General features: G+C 46.1%; 7 protein-coding genes across 7 annotated transcripts; 5 read left to right on the forward strand and 2 right to left on the reverse strand.

Annotated features, from left to right (window-relative positions):
• Positions 1-263: 263 nt before the first annotated feature.
• Positions 264-823, forward strand: EURHEDRAFT_451729 (transcriptional coactivator p15/PC4 family protein; the record flags this gene model as incomplete). Its single annotated transcript, XM_040783970.1, has 2 exons — positions 264-515; positions 608-823. The coding sequence occupies 2 exons, from the start codon at positions 264-266 to the stop codon at positions 821-823; spliced, it is 468 nt and encodes a 155-aa protein (XP_040640994.1).
• A 2,766-nt stretch (positions 824-3,589) lies between these two features.
• EURHEDRAFT_451481 (uncharacterized protein) lies at positions 3,590-6,721 on the forward strand (the record flags this gene model as incomplete). Its single annotated transcript, XM_040783956.1, has 3 exons — positions 3,590-3,853; positions 3,917-6,470; positions 6,534-6,721. 3 exons carry the CDS (start codon positions 3,590-3,592, stop codon positions 6,719-6,721), a joined length of 3,006 nt encoding a protein of 1,001 aa, XP_040640995.1.
• Positions 6,722-7,827: 1,106 nt separating this feature from the next.
• On the forward strand, positions 7,828-9,009 carry EURHEDRAFT_442511 (uncharacterized protein; the record flags this gene model as incomplete). Its single annotated transcript, XM_040783479.1, has 1 exon — positions 7,828-9,009. A coding segment is annotated over one exon (1,182 nt), but the record flags the coding sequence as incomplete, so codon positions are not given.
• Positions 9,010-9,301: 292 nt separating this feature from the next.
• EURHEDRAFT_513879 (aminopeptidase P family protein) lies at positions 9,302-10,825 on the forward strand (the record flags this gene model as incomplete). The annotated part of the gene is made up of 3 exons (XM_040786216.1): positions 9,302-9,468; positions 9,531-10,563; positions 10,625-10,825. The coding sequence occupies 3 exons, from the start codon at positions 9,302-9,304 to the stop codon at positions 10,823-10,825; spliced, it is 1,401 nt and encodes a 466-aa protein (XP_040640997.1).
• A 220-nt stretch (positions 10,826-11,045) lies between these two features.
• Positions 11,046-12,624, reverse strand: EURHEDRAFT_410368 (uncharacterized protein). Its single transcript, XM_040781339.1, has 3 exons — positions 11,952-12,624; positions 11,691-11,826; positions 11,046-11,625 (listed from the first exon to the last, which is right to left on the reverse strand). Exons 1-3 carry the CDS (start codon positions 12,254-12,256, stop codon positions 11,110-11,112), a joined length of 957 nt encoding a protein of 318 aa, XP_040640998.1. The 5' UTR covers positions 12,257-12,624; the 3' UTR covers positions 11,046-11,109.
• Positions 12,625-12,753: 129 nt separating this feature from the next.
• EURHEDRAFT_410369 (bifunctional aminopeptidase/epoxide hydrolase) lies at positions 12,754-15,394 on the forward strand. Its single transcript, XM_040781340.1, has 10 exons — positions 12,754-13,258; positions 13,319-13,403; positions 13,471-13,693; positions 13,762-13,879; positions 13,933-14,052; positions 14,119-14,244; positions 14,300-14,313; positions 14,375-14,603; positions 14,656-15,140; positions 15,204-15,394. Exons 1-10 carry the CDS (start codon positions 12,935-12,937, stop codon positions 15,328-15,330), a joined length of 1,851 nt encoding a protein of 616 aa, XP_040640999.1. The 5' UTR covers positions 12,754-12,934; the 3' UTR covers positions 15,331-15,394.
• EURHEDRAFT_410372 (uncharacterized protein) lies at positions 15,360-16,696 on the reverse strand. Its single transcript, XM_040781341.1, has 3 exons — positions 16,574-16,696; positions 16,189-16,510; positions 15,360-16,074 (listed from the first exon to the last, which is right to left on the reverse strand). Exons 1-3 carry the CDS (start codon positions 16,640-16,642, stop codon positions 15,557-15,559), a joined length of 909 nt encoding a protein of 302 aa, XP_040641000.1. The 5' UTR covers positions 16,643-16,696; the 3' UTR covers positions 15,360-15,556.
• Between the last annotated feature and the right edge of the window lie 194 nt (positions 16,697-16,890).

Here is a 16,890-nt window from a genome sequence, read left to right on the forward strand (position 1 = left end):
CCTATCTATTCAAAAGATTATCTAGACAATCCTCTCCGCACTTCATATGAAGATATACGCATCCTTGTTATCTTCTCCGAGACAAATACTTGTGCCATTATATCACATGCTACCGTACTATCTTATCTTCACGTGAGTTTACGCGAGCGCGTCCGGGCCTAAGTCATTGACTTCACATTCAACCCATTAATTGAGAGTGATACCCGACAACGGTGTTTGTTAGGACTCTTTCTTCTCGCTTGGGGGGCTTTATCATATTCATTATGGCTTTCAAGTCCAGAAAGCGAGTATCAACTGACGACCTTGTCGATGACGGGGATAACACAAAGAGGATGAAAACTGAGATGACAGAAAATAATGCTGCGCCTGATTCTCCCAAAATTGATTCTAACGGGGATCCGTACTGGGAGATATCCAAAATGCGTCGCGTCACCATATCCACATTTCGAGGGAAAACAATGGTCAACATTAGAGAATACTATGAAAAAGATGGCCAAGAGTTCCCAGGAAAGAAGGTAGATTGCATTTTGCCCTTCGCTGAATATTCTTTAAAGTCACCCTTGGTATGCTACAAATTGACAATTACTCACATTTCTTTTCTTCATAGGGCATCTCCATGCCGATGGACCAATATGCAGCATTCGTCAATTTACTTCCAGATATTGAAGCTTTGCTCAGGAAGAATGGACAGTCAGTTCCGCGCCCGAACTATGACAATACAGCTGGTCAATCTGATGGATGTGATGATGAGGATCAGGGCGAGCCTGATGATGATTCTGAGAAGGGCAATGAGGCTACAAGCGATGAAGGGGAAGAGGAATGAATTCTGTACAATCAAACTGTAAGGAGTTAGCTACACTGCCTTTCACTCTAGTCCTTGCAGGGCTTCTCTGCAGTTAACATCATAATATATAATTCACAAGTCTGCCAATCTTATTCTTCTTTCATCGAAGGTATACCAACCTTGTGATTCTTGAAGAAATATAGCATTTCATGGAAGCCCGCATTCTGTGTATTTACGCCTGGCCAAGGCATTGTTGGCTTGCAGCCCTGAGAAACGAGAGTCGCAGTTCTCTTGATCATGATTCAAGCCATAGCCCTTTTGATTATCCGGTCCATGGTTTTAATGTAATACTGTGTAAACATTTTTCTGGTCAACGTATTTACCCAAATCTCGTTTCGGCACCACATTTTTTCTGAATAACACAGGATGACAAGCTTGCTTGGAAGTATACAGATACGAGATTTGCTTATATTAATAGTGAAATAGAAATTGTTTTTGACTGCGGCCTTTTCTCTCTGGTGCTGCAAGGTATATGATACGAGAAGGACAGACCGCATGCATGAAAGATTCCTAGGAAGGTGTCAGGAGAGCATGCGATCCCGAATTTAAGATAGCTATGGAGATCATGTGTACTTAGTAATGGCAGCTTGGAAGAGAATTAGTTTGTTGGCACGGAATATGTGAGATAGATGAGGTGAGACAGCTTTACCAATTAGTTTTTCTAAAACCTCTGAAGTTCAATATGGATTATATTATAGTTAAGTACTTTAGTATTACAAAGCATGTCGAGTCTTTTGCATAAAACAACTGTATGGTAAATAGGCCATAAAGATGAATATCATGAAGCCTGATCAAAATATCCCACTCGGTAATATATACTAGATGAGTAGTACACAATACTGTACTGGTATTGGTACATATTTGTATGTAATTCTCTGTACTTACAGGGGTATGTAACTTCTAATTGGTTTACATGGTTGATATGATCTGCTCCGTGGCTACTGTATACAAAATGGGGTGGGTTCCTTGCAGCCCTCAGTAACAGGAATGATACCCCTTTTCCCTTTAGTTGCTCCAATAATATTCTGTACACTCGCATAGTACGATACATAGTACAGACTGTACCAAGTACCATAGCAGTACTCCGTAGTATGCTGTATCAGTATTTCGTACTGTGTACCCAGGGTCTTGCAATCCTTCTTCTTGGGACTTCAATCTGTGTAGATATTGTTTTGCACCTTCTTCCAGCAGGTGCATTATTCATTTAGTTGAAATTGGCTTTTTTTTTTTTTTCTCTTTTCGCCCTCCAGCCCTGTGCAATATTTCTCGTGGGTGCTATCCCTAGCCACCCCGCACACTCCCCTGACTGGACCACGGAGTGCAGACTGGTACGTACGTCCGCACTGGGCCTGTCCACGGACCATCCCTGATCCCATCATTATCACCACCTGTGATTTTTTTGGTCGGCACTTTTATCCACTGGGAAACTCTGAGACTGATCATCTTCATCCTCCCCAGACATTGGGGTATAGGGGAACAAATGTACCTATTCAGTCATTAACAGACGTCAATTTGTTTGCAACTGGAGCCCCGCTGTCTTTCCGCGCTTGACCCCGGAGATAATAGAGGAGAAGCATCGCCAATTCACTTTAGGGTCAAACTGAATTGGCAATTGTCCATCCTCCAAAGATCGAATCGGTTGACTACATGAAATTTTACTTATTATGGGTTGTGACTAAACGAGATCAAACGAAGCCGATGCTCACCCCGTTTGCAAGGATGCGCCTTCATTATTAGATGCCACTCGGGATATTTGCAGAGTTCGACGAAAAACGATGCGTTGAAGCCAGTGGTGGCCGATAGGGACAGCCAGACAACCCGGCTTACAATATTCCATGCAAATCTTCTTACGACTCCTTTTGATACATTCCCGCCTTCGTTGACCTATTCCTCCTCGAAATAAGACGCACCATTCTCCTATCCACGCACCACGGCCTTTTTTAGCCGAGAGTTTGACTTGCACATTATATCGTGGCTATTGCAGCTAGATCAAGGGCTTGAATATAATACTGGGCACGCCGACTTCCCCGCTCCACCCTAAATTTTCATACAACTACGACCACAGCAGATGCAGTCGGTATTATCTACCAAAGGAATCTATCTAGACATATGTCGCCAGATCGTATATCTCCGTACAGTATGAAGAGAGCGATCCCTTCTCTCTATACTCTGATTCGCAAAGAAAACTGATATATGTTTTTAGGGACAGACCATTTAGGACAGGCTTCGAGATTGGGTACATCGACACCGTCGATTTCTGGGTTAGTGTCGGCACATAGAGTGGACTTGCCGGCAAATAGTCCAGGTGATACCGGAGCCGTTCGAGAAGGCCTGGGCAGTTTGAATCGCTGGTCCCAGTCAACTGTTTCCAACAAGAGCCCTCCCCGCTACGCTGGCTATCATCGGGGAAGCTCTAGAATATCTGATTACGACAATCTTAATCCACCCAAAGGCCACGTGAGCCCAGCAAGGAATATTCCTCTTCAACGCTTACACCACGCGAGCGCCAGCGACCCTACCAAGCTATATAGCAATACCTGTTCTGAATCGGGTGAGCAGCCCACCATTAACAACCCGAGCGTCGCATCATCGCGATCCGCCAAATCGTCTGCCGAGTCTACCTCAACTTTTACGAGTTTGTTTTACGATCCGTGGAAAAAGGACCAGGGCCCTGGCCTGAATAATTCCGAAGTTGATACGCCTAGTCACCGCACCAGCCCTATATCGCAGGCATATAGCAAAGAAATGGCAGCAAATAGCCCATCGACTGAAGAAAACTTGTCTCCGTTTGTGGACACAGAAACATACAAGGGTAAACATCAGAGAGGCCAGTCCCAAAAAACGATGCTATCAAAAGCTCTCCAGAAAGCAAATACGGCCGTGCTCCTTGACAATGCAGCGAATTTTGAAGGAGCGATGGACGCATATAATGATGCCTGTTACTTGTTACAATTGGTAATGCTCCGTAGCAATGGGGGCGAAGATGAGAAGCTAAAGCTCCAGGAAATCGTATGCCTCCCCCTAATCATCACTTAATCGCGAGAATCATTGTTCATAGACTAACCCCCCTAGCGTGATACCTATATGATTCGAGTTACTGAACTGGAGCGCATGGACTTCTCATTTCGGGAATCCGGCGGCAAAGCCCTTCCTGAACGTCCACTCAGCCAGGAGTCTGATAATGACTTGTTTCATCCACGTGAAGAAGATTATGATGAAACGCTCTCTGGCAATAGTATAAGCCCTCGACAGCATCCGTCTGAACTTTATAGTGATAATGAGATCTCAGAGGAGCGAAGAACGCTAGTCTCTGGCCTAATCCCACCAAGGCGCCAGTCCTTACTGCCCTCTGCACTCAATGATAGCCTGGAATTCAGAGGGCAATACAACCGCCCACAGTCCCAATCGTCGTGGCAGCAATCTCGAGATGGAAATTGGGAAGGGAAACATTACGCAGCGGATAACGATTTATCATTCACACTTTCCCCAACACAAAATCTCTCTATGGCATCCGACATAGAAAACAACCAGGCCTATCTTTCTCATTATTCTGAGCTACCATTGCCTGGGACGGAGATAAAGGATACAAACGAATCAACGTCCTGGCTCGATACAATTGACGAATCTGGCGCTTCTTCACCGTCTTCTTTGCGCTCTAAAAGGTCGTCTGCGTATTTACGACAAAGAACGAGTCGCCTCCTTAGCCATGGCACCGAAACGGAATTTGATGCTGCCTTAGATGCGGCGGTCGAGGCGGCTTATGATGAAGGCTTAGAACCGGCAATAGATATAGATGACGGCAGTGCTGCTGACGATATAGTGGTCAATGCACGCAGAAATGTTGAATTGGCGAAGCAGAAGGTCAGAGAAGCAGAGAGAGAAGCAGAAGTCGCCATGACTCGCGGTCGAGAGATGCACCGTATTCAAGAACATGCTATGCTTGACCAACACGAGAACTTTGACCGAGAATATCTTGATGAGGAGGCAGAAGAGGAGGAGCGTCTACTTGAAGAGATGACTATGGGTTATGTCATGGATGACTTCGAGTTTGACATTCAGTCTAAATCTGCCCTTCCTAGACAATCGGATTCGAGCAATTTTTCTGGTAGAACTTGGGAAAGCTCCACAGCCTCTAATAACACAACGGCCGGAGCGGCCCTTTCTACGCTTGCAGAAGACAGGGTCTTAACATCGGCGGCCGCTAAAAGACAATCAAACACGCTACCCCTTGCACAGCCTGCTCCAGCGACTTTGTCCACAACCCCCGACCTGTCATCCGGAGCAAGTGTGCGAGAACGGAGATTATCGGGCCGGGATTCGAAAGAGTTGAAGATCGATACAAGCGCCCGTTTAAGGGATGATTCTGACGTTTCGACTTTGGGATTACCAACCAGTCAGTTGACTAGCCGACCTCTACCACTCCCGAAAGATGAGCCCCAGACAAACCTGCCAAACAATGTGAACCAGAATCTGGATCCGGCTTCCGCATTGCGTCTTGACATGAATTCAGACGACCGGAATGCCTCTATTGGATCCCTTACCGAGGGAACACCGACAAGCATCGGCCTAAGCAAAGCCATAACTCAAGAAGATGAAGAGGACACAAGCACCGGACTTTCAACAATATTGTCACCGGCACGGGCGATTGGAAAGGTACCTTCTGCGCCCGACAACCTGGGGAAGCAAAACGCAAGTTCGAAAGCATTTCGAGTAAGAAATGCGTCAGTACCAGCCCCCGATCTAACCGCGGATTCGCCTGGCACACCGTCGAGCAGCATGTTTCCGACTTTGGACCTTCAGAAAGGAATGGCAACTGGGACAATCCCTATTCTACCAACCCCGACGGGTGCGAACTTCACTCCAAATGGCTTACCGAGCGATGGCCTCTATCTATTTGACAGCCATATACATTCACCAACTCGACCTGGTTTTCCTAACACTATGGCTGCCAACCATCCTGCTCCCCTTGAGCCATGTCCCGAATCATTTCTTTTGCGCCCTTTTTGGTTGATGAGGTGTATATATCAAACAATCGCTCATCCCAGCGGCGGCTATTTATCTACTAAACTATTCATTCCACGTGATGTCTGGCGGGTCAAGAATGCAAAAATGAAAGCATTGGAAGAAAAGGTGTCTAGCTGTGATTTGCTGACGGCAGCGCTTCTCAAATTATCGCAGGTCGACATGTACGATGCTGATGCTGTTTTGGAGGAAATGCAATCCTTCGAGAGCGTTCTCGACCAGGTACAGACCGCCCTGTCAAAGAAATTAGGTAGCGAAGTCGGTGTGCAAGGTGCTATGCCGTTGTTCAAGATGACACCAGCCTCAGATGATGCGATGGGTACTACGGACACGTTACCTTCAAAGGCTTCAAACGGACCCAGTACGAAATCTTATTTGACTTCGTGGCGAAAATTGCGGTCCAAAAACTCGGGATTTGGTTCCGCGGCACCGCCTAATTCAAAGGAAACCGGCAAAGACAACCCGACAATCAATACTCTTCCCATGACACCCATGCCGAGTACACAAACCATCAAACGCAATGTAACGCAATTGCAATTCAATGGACCGAATGCCAATTACATGGGCGCTCTGGCACGGCTTTGCGATGCTGCTCAAGCTATAGGTGAGCACCTTTATTCATGATCAAGAATGCTCATGAGACTGACCTGCGGACTTCTTTCTTAAGATCAAATCGCCCAGCAGGTGGAAGATCCAGGTCTCAAACATTCCTCGCCAACCCTTGTTGGCTTGGAGTTGAGTACGCGACATGCTGCAGAGTTCTTTGGTTTTTACATTTGCCGGTTTGTTTTGAATGATGTTGGATTGATGCTTGATAAATTTATCAAGCGTGGCAGCGAATGGGTCCTCACCTGAATGGTTGTTGATGCTAATGGCTTTCTTTCCTTTGTTTATCCTTTTCTTGTTAGTCGCTTTCCTTCCTCTTCTTTTTCTTCTCGTTTTCGTTTTCCTGGCCTGTTTTCTCTAATATTTTGGGGGTTTTGAGATACCAATTTTTTTCTTTATATAACTTCGTGGAGTTGATGAGAGTCATGCCCTATACTGATATTTCATCATGTACAGAAATGCTTATGCTTGTTGTTTCAAAATTGTGTCTTTTATCTCTTTCTGTATCCTCTTTTATTAATTAATTACTATTTTTCTTGAGCTTACATAGTGTAGAGTTTTTTGATGTGCAAATATCCATGTAGGCCTTGTCAATTGGAACAAACCTTTCGGTTTCCTGAGCGGATTACTGCCCGTTTGCAACTTGTGAGGCTGGTTAACGCAGGATTTCAACCGGTGATCAGACGTAACCAGCAACATATATTGGTATTTTACCGAAAGGTGACCCAATATGTAAAGCCTAGAAAATTCACTTTGGATGAATTGAGTCGATTAATCTCAAAATACATAGATATGGGGTAAGTGATCTCCTTTAGGGCAAATGACGTTACCCATCTTGTGCTTACCATAGGTCAACGCTACGCTGGATTGGCCCGTGTAGAGGCCGCGGCACGCGTCGCCGCCACCAAAACAAACGCGACGCCCAAACGAAGAGTAAAGGAATGCTCTGTACTCCATTACTCTGTACCTCAGACCACATCATACAGAGTATAGTCAACGCAGTTTCGCCTCGGATATTACCTGTCTTGGTATCACCTTGGTCACTAGTTGTGGCCTAGTTACTTCGTTGTTTAGATTCTCGAACGCCCAGTGATTTATTTTACAAGGCCCATCGATATAGCCAGACCTTTTCCTAAATATCCTTCTGAAGAAATTCGTCTACAACAATGCCACGACCAGCATTTAGACGAAACCGCAAGGCCCCGCAAAGCTCCGCGAAACAGATCGCAAATCATAAATCGGCCGGCGACGATAACCTCGAGTCTGTAATTGCTTCGGAATTGCCCTCGAATCACGACAGAAATGTGGACAGCGCCTCGCACACGACCGATGACGCCGAAGCTCTAACTGTGGTGCAACAAATGAAAAACGAGACCCCTACGTCCAAATCGCATGAGCAAGCAATCGAATCGTCGCCGATGGGCGAACGCGCAGCGACAGGCAGTCGACCTCCCACGAGAGCCCGTGGTTATTCATCAACCCTTTCCCTCGCAGGGCGAAAGGGTGATATGAGCTCAAAGATTCCAGGGACGCCCGCTTTCGAAAGCTCGGTTTTGAGCAATTTTAGAAGGAGAGCTCGACAGCCTAGTATTCTTCAGATGATGCAAACAGAGGATGGTTCCTCTGACCTTGATGATGATGATTTTCTTGGTGGATTGAGTCCAGAAGACGAGTCTACTCCTTTGAATGTTTCTCGTGGGAAATCGTTGATACTAAAGAATGATGCGTATCCATCTGCGGAATCTTTATCTCCATCTAGCGACAAACCGCGCAAGCGGATACGAGCGACGGAGGAACCCCAAGTTCCCCAATCACCTTTGAATGTAGTAGAGAGCACGCCTATCGACTCTCCAGCTCGTGAAACCCAAGAGAATGAAGCACACGACCGCATCGATACGCCTCAGGCCCAGATATCCCCCGAAGCATTCAGTCAGACAATGGTGCCGCCTATGAGCAGCAGCGCACCCCAAAGTCCTACGCATATTGATTTGGCTTTGGCAGAACGAGCATCACCTGTAACGTTAGAAAGCACAAAGGAACCGAATGAGCGAATAAATACGCAAGGGTACCTTTCCACAGCCGCTCTTCAAAGTAAACTGCTTCCTCGGCGGCGCCAACGGCGTCACAGGTACAATCATTCTGATATATCCAACGATGACGACAGATCCGACGACGACGATGAATTGAATTACTTGCCTTCTAGAAAATCAATGAAATCGCGACGGAAGCAAACAGACCCGCCCAATCCATCGAAAAATACGCGAATAAACCCTACAAAACCAAAGAAGCCACTGTCTAAACTTTCTAAAGGAGGGATTATATACCCTTCGGCCACCCGGGCGACAGATATTGACAAGGAAAATCAACCAGATGGAATGTCGTCGCCTCTCTCGTCAGTTCTTGATTCAGATGCATTCGATTCAGACGTTTCTATCTCAAAATCCACCGATAAAGGAAATTTCATGAGCGAGGAACTAAGATTACAGGCAAAGAAGTTTGCTGAGGTTGATGATTGGCAAATGGAATTTGAGGATGTAACTAGTACCGCGGGCAGCCAGGGCAGTCCATTTAGATAGACGAATAATCCCCCATCTCCTTTCCCCTTTTGGGCAGTAAATATTATTGCTTTTTCTTTGATTATATATTCCTATTTACATATTTGCAATGTGCTGGGTCTCCGTCATAGGAGGATCATCTCTCCCCCGGCAGTAGCCGGGGCGCTCTGCACGTCACTCGCAGCGCCCCGCACTCGAACCCCGCGATTGCCAAACTTCACACGGCATACTATCCATCTCAAGACATATTCAGGGTATTCAAGTGGGTTAAGAAATGTCATCGCTGGACGCTATCCTGGCAGGCAAATACCCTGCCAAAGCTCATGCACGCAGAGTCGCAGGGTACCTGCAAGAACGAGGTCATGGTGGTTCTGGTGTCATCTACTTGGAAGCGCAAAAGACTCGCCTTATTGAAGACAACGATGAAGCAATGCCATTCAGGTGACTCCGATCTCCCTATACTCCATGTTCATGTATAGTAGATTCTGACCTTGTGATCCTAGACAACGTCGTTTCTTCTACTACCTTTCCGGGTGCTTATTGCCAGACTCACGCTTGACATACGACATCAAATCCGACAAATTGACTTTATACATCCCTCCCATCGATCCTGATGAGGTAATTTGGTCTGGCCTTCCGTTGTCTCCTGCCCAGGCGCAAAAGCAATACGATGTTGACCGTGTACTCTCGACAACTGAGGTCAATACTACTCTTGCCTCAATTGCCTCGGCTCACAATGGCAAGGCGGTTGCATTTGCGATTGCAGACCAGATATCGGACGATATAAAGTTCCAAAACTTTGCTGAAACAAATTTATCCGCGCTGAAAGCCGCGATTGAGCTCACTCGCATTATCAAGGATGGATATGAAATTGCTCTCTTGAAGAAAGCGAATGATATTTCTGCCAAGGCTCATATCGCTGCCATCGAAGCGTCGAAGACAGCAACCAACGAGCTTGAGATTTATGGCGCTTTTATTGCAACATGCATCGCCAATGGCTGTACTGAGCAGTCCTATCACCCCATTGTTGCATGTGGCGAGAACGGTGCTACCCTTCACTACCAAAAGAATAACGACAACCTTGTGGACTCCGTCACCAAGCAACGGAAGAACAATGTACTCATCGATGCTGGCGGCGAATACCGCGCATACTGTGCCGATATTACTCGCGTCTTCCCTTTGTCAGGGAAATTTGCGCCTGAGACACGCCAGGTATATGAGATTGTTTTGCAAATGCAATCTGAATGTATCGCAGAACTGAAAGATGGCGTCCAGTGGGAAGACATCCATGCACTGGCACACCGCATTGCGATAAAAGGCCTGCTAAAGCTGGGCATTCTTCGAGGATCCGAGGATGAATTGTTCGAAAAACGAGTTAGCGTGGCATTCTTCCCGCATGGCCTCGGGCATTATCTTGGAATGGACACTCACGATACGGGCGGAAACCCCAACTACGATGATAAAGACCCCATGTTCAGGTATCTTCGTGTGAGAGGCAATTTGCCTGCGGGATCTGTTATCACAGTAGAACCGGGGGTAAGTCGGACCATCCACTTTCTTGCTTTTCAATATGATCGTTAACAATTCGTCCGAACAGATTTATTTCTGCCGATTTATCATCGAACCTTTCATCCACTCTCCTGAACTCAAACATTACATCGATACCGAGGTATTGGAACGCTATTGGAGGGTCGGTGGGGTACGCATCGAAGACAATATTCACATCACCAGAGACGGTTACGAGAATCTGACCACGGCACCGAAAGCTATCGAGGAAGTGGAAAAGTTGGCTTTGTAAAATGGTGTCCGAACGATTATAACCCAGTTGATATCCAACATGTTGTATGGTTTGATTATCAGCTCTTAGTACAAAGTTAGATGTTCATAGTGCTAAGTAATTATATCTATAGCCCTAATCATCTGTGGGAAAAGGTTATAACTACTTACAGACCAATTCAAACCCGACCTGAGGTCCCAGGTGTTAGGTCCAAAGCACGAGATACACTATTAATAACAGTAGACCGTTCAATTTAAACAATGCCTTTCCAGTAGTGCAGAAATGACAGTGTTTCGTTCGGTCAGCTACTGACCACCCCTCTGTCGCTTCCTTCCGCTTGTGCGGGCCCCCGATTCGGATTCAGTCTTGTTGTCCTGACTACGTTTTTCTTTGTTCTCCAATACGAGCGCAAGAACTTCATAAGAGAAGTCTGGCACATCAAGACACAGCCTCTTGAATTCTCCTTCCACGCCATGTCGCAAAACATGGCTTCTGGTGGCCCAAAATCTGGCGATAGGTTTGCGGAGCATGACATCATCCACAGAAGTGTGCGTGTAGACATAACGGGCATATTCAATTTCACCGCGGGGGCTACTATTGACACGATGGATCTTGGTGTGAGCGAGTACCTTCAATGCCGGTATCCTAAGCTTCTCTGCCAAGGTGTAAACTCGCGCGTGCTTCAATAATTGTTCCCCACTGCCATCGGAGACCTTTGCATCCTGTCCCGTAGTCGGTTTTGAAGTATAGTCGCGCGTGTATTGGAATTGCAGAAAGCATCCAAACGCGTCCACGTGCTCATGGGGGAGTTCAATACGCCGCTGTGAAATGAGCGCATCAGGGTCAACAGGGTTCTAATGTTTTAACAAAGGACTACAAAGCATACCGGTTCAGTTTCGCTGAATTTGTTAACCATCTCTGCAAGAAAAGGCGACTCTAGTAGCAAAGTTTGATGAGCTGTCAACGTGGTTTCATTTTCTCCCTGGCCAACAATGATTTCGACAATTGGCGACATTAGGTAGCTGTTATAAGTAAGCGGATTCGTTCTACGAGCAGAATACGATATCGTAGTTATGAAGGTGCGATTGACGAAGCATAGACAGAAAATTTCACCAGCAGGGACACAAAAGAGCTTGCACGTCCTTACTTGAGAAATCCGAGGTCCGAATTCTTTTTCGCTGCCGTTGGCGCATCTGTAGGTTGCGCATCTGATGCAGTTGGTGCATTGAGGTCTTGCGCCGTGTCCATCTGGCCACCATTCGCTGCAAAATCGCATGTGTTGTCCATTTCCACCTCCACCTCTACCCCTTGGCCCTGGACCTGGCCCTGGGGTTCGTCGAGATTCTGTGGGGGTTTCTGGAGGGTTTGGGTGTTCAAAGTATTCTGCGCTTTCTGTGCGCTTTCGGGAGCCTCAGTGGTTTCAGCAGATAAATGCAATCGAGAAGCATCCATTGCGCAAGTTAAAGTCGATAGAAGTTGTAAAGATGTTTCGCGAGAAGGAATTACTCTGCAGTAAATTCGTGATGACCGAAGAGGAAATCGGGTTCTGGATTGGCGTCCTCCAACTTTGCCTACACTTTTTATGTGCTAGAAGAGCGCCAAACAAGTGAAGTATAAGTAGAAGGTAGTGTGTCGCAAAATAAGTAGCCAAAGCAGTGGACAAGCAAGTGGGAATAAACAATATAGATCTGTCGGTGGATCGCTGTCATGCGGATGCTTTATGCTATTGTTCTCTCACTTGGCCTTCGTTTGGCAAATTTCCAGTCCAGAATCCAAAATAATTTGACCAGTAGGATTCATCATCGATTTGGTCAGTAGCCACATATACAACATGTTCAGAAATCAATTGCTGCTGAAAGGTGATTCCCAAACATAAATACCCCATGTTACGGTATATTACATGTAATGGAGATACGCGTGATTCTCCAGGTCAATTACATATTTGTACTCCGTACTCTAGGCTCTGCCGGCTAGAAGAGCATATATCCATATATGATACTTTCACCTTTGTCCCATATTACACGGGTCAGCTTCACTCTTCGAGGCTCGATTCGCGCAAGTGTATCGTCCATTCACCCATCTATCGCTGTTCAAATTCGCTGGACTGCCCCTCGAAGCCAAAGACGAAGTATGGCGACAATTATCAACTCTCCCCGGGATCCAAACACTCTCAGCAACTATAACAACTGGATTTTGACTCACATAACTGCAAATTTTGACATACTTTTTGACCAGAAGAAGTTGGCGGGAAATGTAGTTCACCAGCTCAAATCAATCACAGATGCCCAATCCCAGGATATTATTCTTGACGCCAACCATCTCGACATTGGCGATGTTAAAGTCGATGGCAAGCAATCTCAATGGGAACTACTCCCGCCCTTGGAATCTTACGGTACTGCGTTGAAAATCAAGCTTGGCCATGCTGTGAAACTCAACGAGACTATCGAGGTCGATGTACGTCATTCATTCCGAATCGTCATTATGTTCGCTTTCAATATTAACTTGTACAAAAAGATCTCAGTGAAAACTACGGAGAAGTGTACAGCATTGCAATGGCTGACGCCTGCCCAGACCTCAAACAAAAAGTATCCTTATATGTGTAAGCTGACGATGTCCCTGTGATTGGGAAGAATAAAACCCCACTGATGATAGGTGTATGCTTCAAGTCTCCCAATGCCAGGCTATTCATGCTCGCTCTATTTTTCCGTGTCAAGATACACCTGATGTTAAATCCACTCTGGATTTCAACATTACATCTCCCCATCCGGTGATCGCGAGTGGCTTGCCGGTTCGTGATTCACCACCGGAACCGCAGCCGGATGGAAAATCTCTGTATCGCTTCCACCAGACAGTGCCAATTCCTAGTTACCTCTTTGCATTGGCTAGTGGGTAAGCAGGTCGCATACATGCTTCGTGCATGCTATTTCTGATAGAAGCTAATACCAAATCTCGAACAGTGACATTTCGGAAGCCACCATTGGACCTCGGAGTGTGGTAGCAACAAGCCCCGACAAGATCGAAGAGTGTAAGTGGGAGCTTGAAGCGGATACAGAAAAGTTTATCAATGCAATTGAGGTATGTCTGATAGACCCTCCCATTTGAACGACCACTTGCTCACCCGAATACAGAAAATCGTCTACAGTTATGCATGGGGCGAGTATAATGTGCTGATTCTGCCTCCAAGTTTCCCGTATGGTGGCATGGAAAATCCGATCTTTACATTCGCCACCCCTAGCATCATTTCAAAGGTACCCCGGAATGCTCTAAAAACTCATCTGACAATCGAGTAACATTCCCTTTCATCTTATGTCTAGGATCGAGAGAACGTGGATGTAATCGCCCATGAACTTGCTCATAGCTGGAGTGGCAATCTCGTCACCAATGCTTCATGGGAACATTTTTGGCTCAATGAAGGTTGGACTACTTACCTTGAAAGAAGGGTAGGTCGACGTTACCTATTTGTTTTCTACCAAGTAACCTACTGACCAAATCAAGATCCTAGGTGCAGTGTGAGTAGTTGAGAATGGTTGAAGATTGCCAAGACAACTAACTCTTGCTGAATCTTGCTAGCCACGGGGAGCCCTATCGCCATTTTTCGGCCATCATAGGCTGGAAGGCTCTTTCGGATTCCGTGGAGCATTTTGGACGGGACCATGAATTTACCAAGTTGGTCATTGACCTGAAAGGAAAAGACCCAGACGATGCATTCTCAAGCATCCCATACGAAAAAGGCTTTAATTTTCTCTTTCATCTCGAGACCCTTCTCGGAAGGGCCAAATTTGATAAGTTCATCCCTCATGTATGTCAGTTCTCTTTCCACTCCCAGTACGATTTGCTAATTTGCTTCTCAGTACTTTACAGTATTTAGAGAAAAATCTCTCGATTCTTATGAATTCAAGACAACAGTCTTGGATTTCTTCCAGTCTGACCTCGAGGCTTCCAAATTGTTGAATAACCTTGATTGGGACAAATGGTTTTATGCACCGGGCTTGCCGCCCAAGCCCCATTTTGATACATCTCTTGTTGATGTTGTTTATGAGCTTGCTAGGAAATGGCAATCACTGCCTGAATCCTCCTTCAAGCCACAGGCAAGCGACATACACGGCTTGGCAGCAAATCAACTTGTAGTTTTCTTGGAGCAGGTGCTCCTTTCCGAGCAGCTTAGACCCGACCTGACGAAACTTATGGGCGAAGTCTACGGTCTGTACAAGAGCGAAAACATAGAGGTTGCCAACTTATATTTCCAGGTTGGACTAAAGGCCGGGGATGAAAGCGTTTTGGAGCCAACAGCAAGCCTGCTAGGCAGAATTGGGCGGATGAAATTTGTGCGACCCTTGTAAGGATATCATAGACCAGACCATCCACGCAGAGCGATTTACCAACTAATCTTACTTTACAGATACCGAAATCTCCAAAAGGTCAACCGCACGCTTGCCATCAAGACTTTTGAGAAGAACAGAGACTTTTACCATCCCATTTGCCGTGCTATGGTCGAGAAGGACCTGTTTGGCAAGAAAGACAATTAGGTATAGAAAGAATTCATAGCAGTACAATGGCGGAAACTTGTTTCAATTCCTCAACCAATAATCCTAGTCCATTCCTTGTAAATCAAACTACATGATTTGAGATTCTACGAAATACTGAAAATTGGCTGAATGAAATGATTAGTAAAACAGCTGACTGAATATAAAGTAGTGTGTAACCGTACTCCTTTTTTGTTCGACTGATTATGGCACTTGCTGAGTTTGCGATCTATCGCTTTGCGTCTACCAACTTCTTATCCAACTCGGAGTATCCGAATATGCCAGGTTTCCCGCCGCTCCTCCGTTCCAGAGTCAAGATTAGATCGCCCTCACTCACCCGGGAGAGTTCCGACAGCACTCGCCGCATATAGGCTACGACCCAAGCAATCTTAGTCCAGTCTATGTCTTTACCATCCGGCCCAGTATAATTTGCTTTCCACAGGTTCCTCCAGACAGCAGCACCAAGCACCGCATCGCCCTTGACAAGTCCCTCGTCATAAGCCGCAAGAACACCCCGCCACTGAATAAAAAGGTCCTTGAGGAATTTATTCCGAATTGCCCGGCTGGTGATACCATGGAGGACATCCATGCGCTGCTCGGCGTTGTGCGAGAAGTGATCAATCAGATGGCGGGAATATGTCTGGACACTGTCATGAGATGGTAGTGCGCGCAGTCGAACCGTCAATAGATACATGTGCAGAAAAGTTACTTGCGACCATGTGGAAAAGGTTGGGGCGAGGCTCAGTTCTAGTTGGGATGATGCCACCCATATTAGCTCATGGAATATCTTCAGCAACAGGCTCACGGTTCGACATCTCATACTGATAGTCCCCATGTTGGAAAGCGAATACTAGAACTAACCTTCATACCACCAACCTTCCCCAACGCCAAGATCCTCACCCTCTTCGGTCTTCGGAGTCTGTGCACCTTTTTGCGACACTTGAGGTATTCTGTAGTCGGCCTGACGCGAGCAAGCCTCGAATAGCTTCTGTGTCAATCCATATGCGACATAGGTTTCTGCTGTGGTGCCAGGCCGCGGCAGTATGGCTTTCGCCAATCGAGAGGCTCGACGGCTTTGCAGCAAGGATCTGTGAGAGTGACACCACCGGTTTGCATTGTCTGAGGAGCGCTTCGAATGCGACATTAATGTGGTGTAGTTTCGGGAAGTAATCATATGCGTTGGCTGCACCCACTGTCAGTTTGAGAGATCAAGCCTGTTGGGTTATGTATCAGTTGCTTGGTGTACCTGAAGCCATGAAAATTGAGCTTTGCATAGACCTCGCACATAGGGCGAGCCTAATGACTTTGATGCCATTCTTTGAAATGTACAAATTTAGTATTGTGTCACAGATGTACTCCGTACCCTCCGATATGATTTCATTCTTTTCTTAACGCCGACCACCGCCTTGGTTTGCAGTGTTTGTCAACATCTCAAGAATGCACTCTCATTGGACCATTTCTTTTCACTCTAATTATGTACAAGTGCATACCCCGGTCGTACTGCTCGGAAAAGTAGTATTTACTTGTATAAACATGGTTATTGTATTTTACATATCATCTGCG

This window comes from Aspergillus ruber (genome assembly GCF_000600275.1).
Source record: "Aspergillus ruber CBS 135680 unplaced genomic scaffold scaffold00006, whole genome shotgun sequence".
Taxonomy (NCBI): domain Eukaryota; kingdom Fungi; phylum Ascomycota; class Eurotiomycetes; order Eurotiales; family Aspergillaceae; genus Aspergillus; species Aspergillus ruber.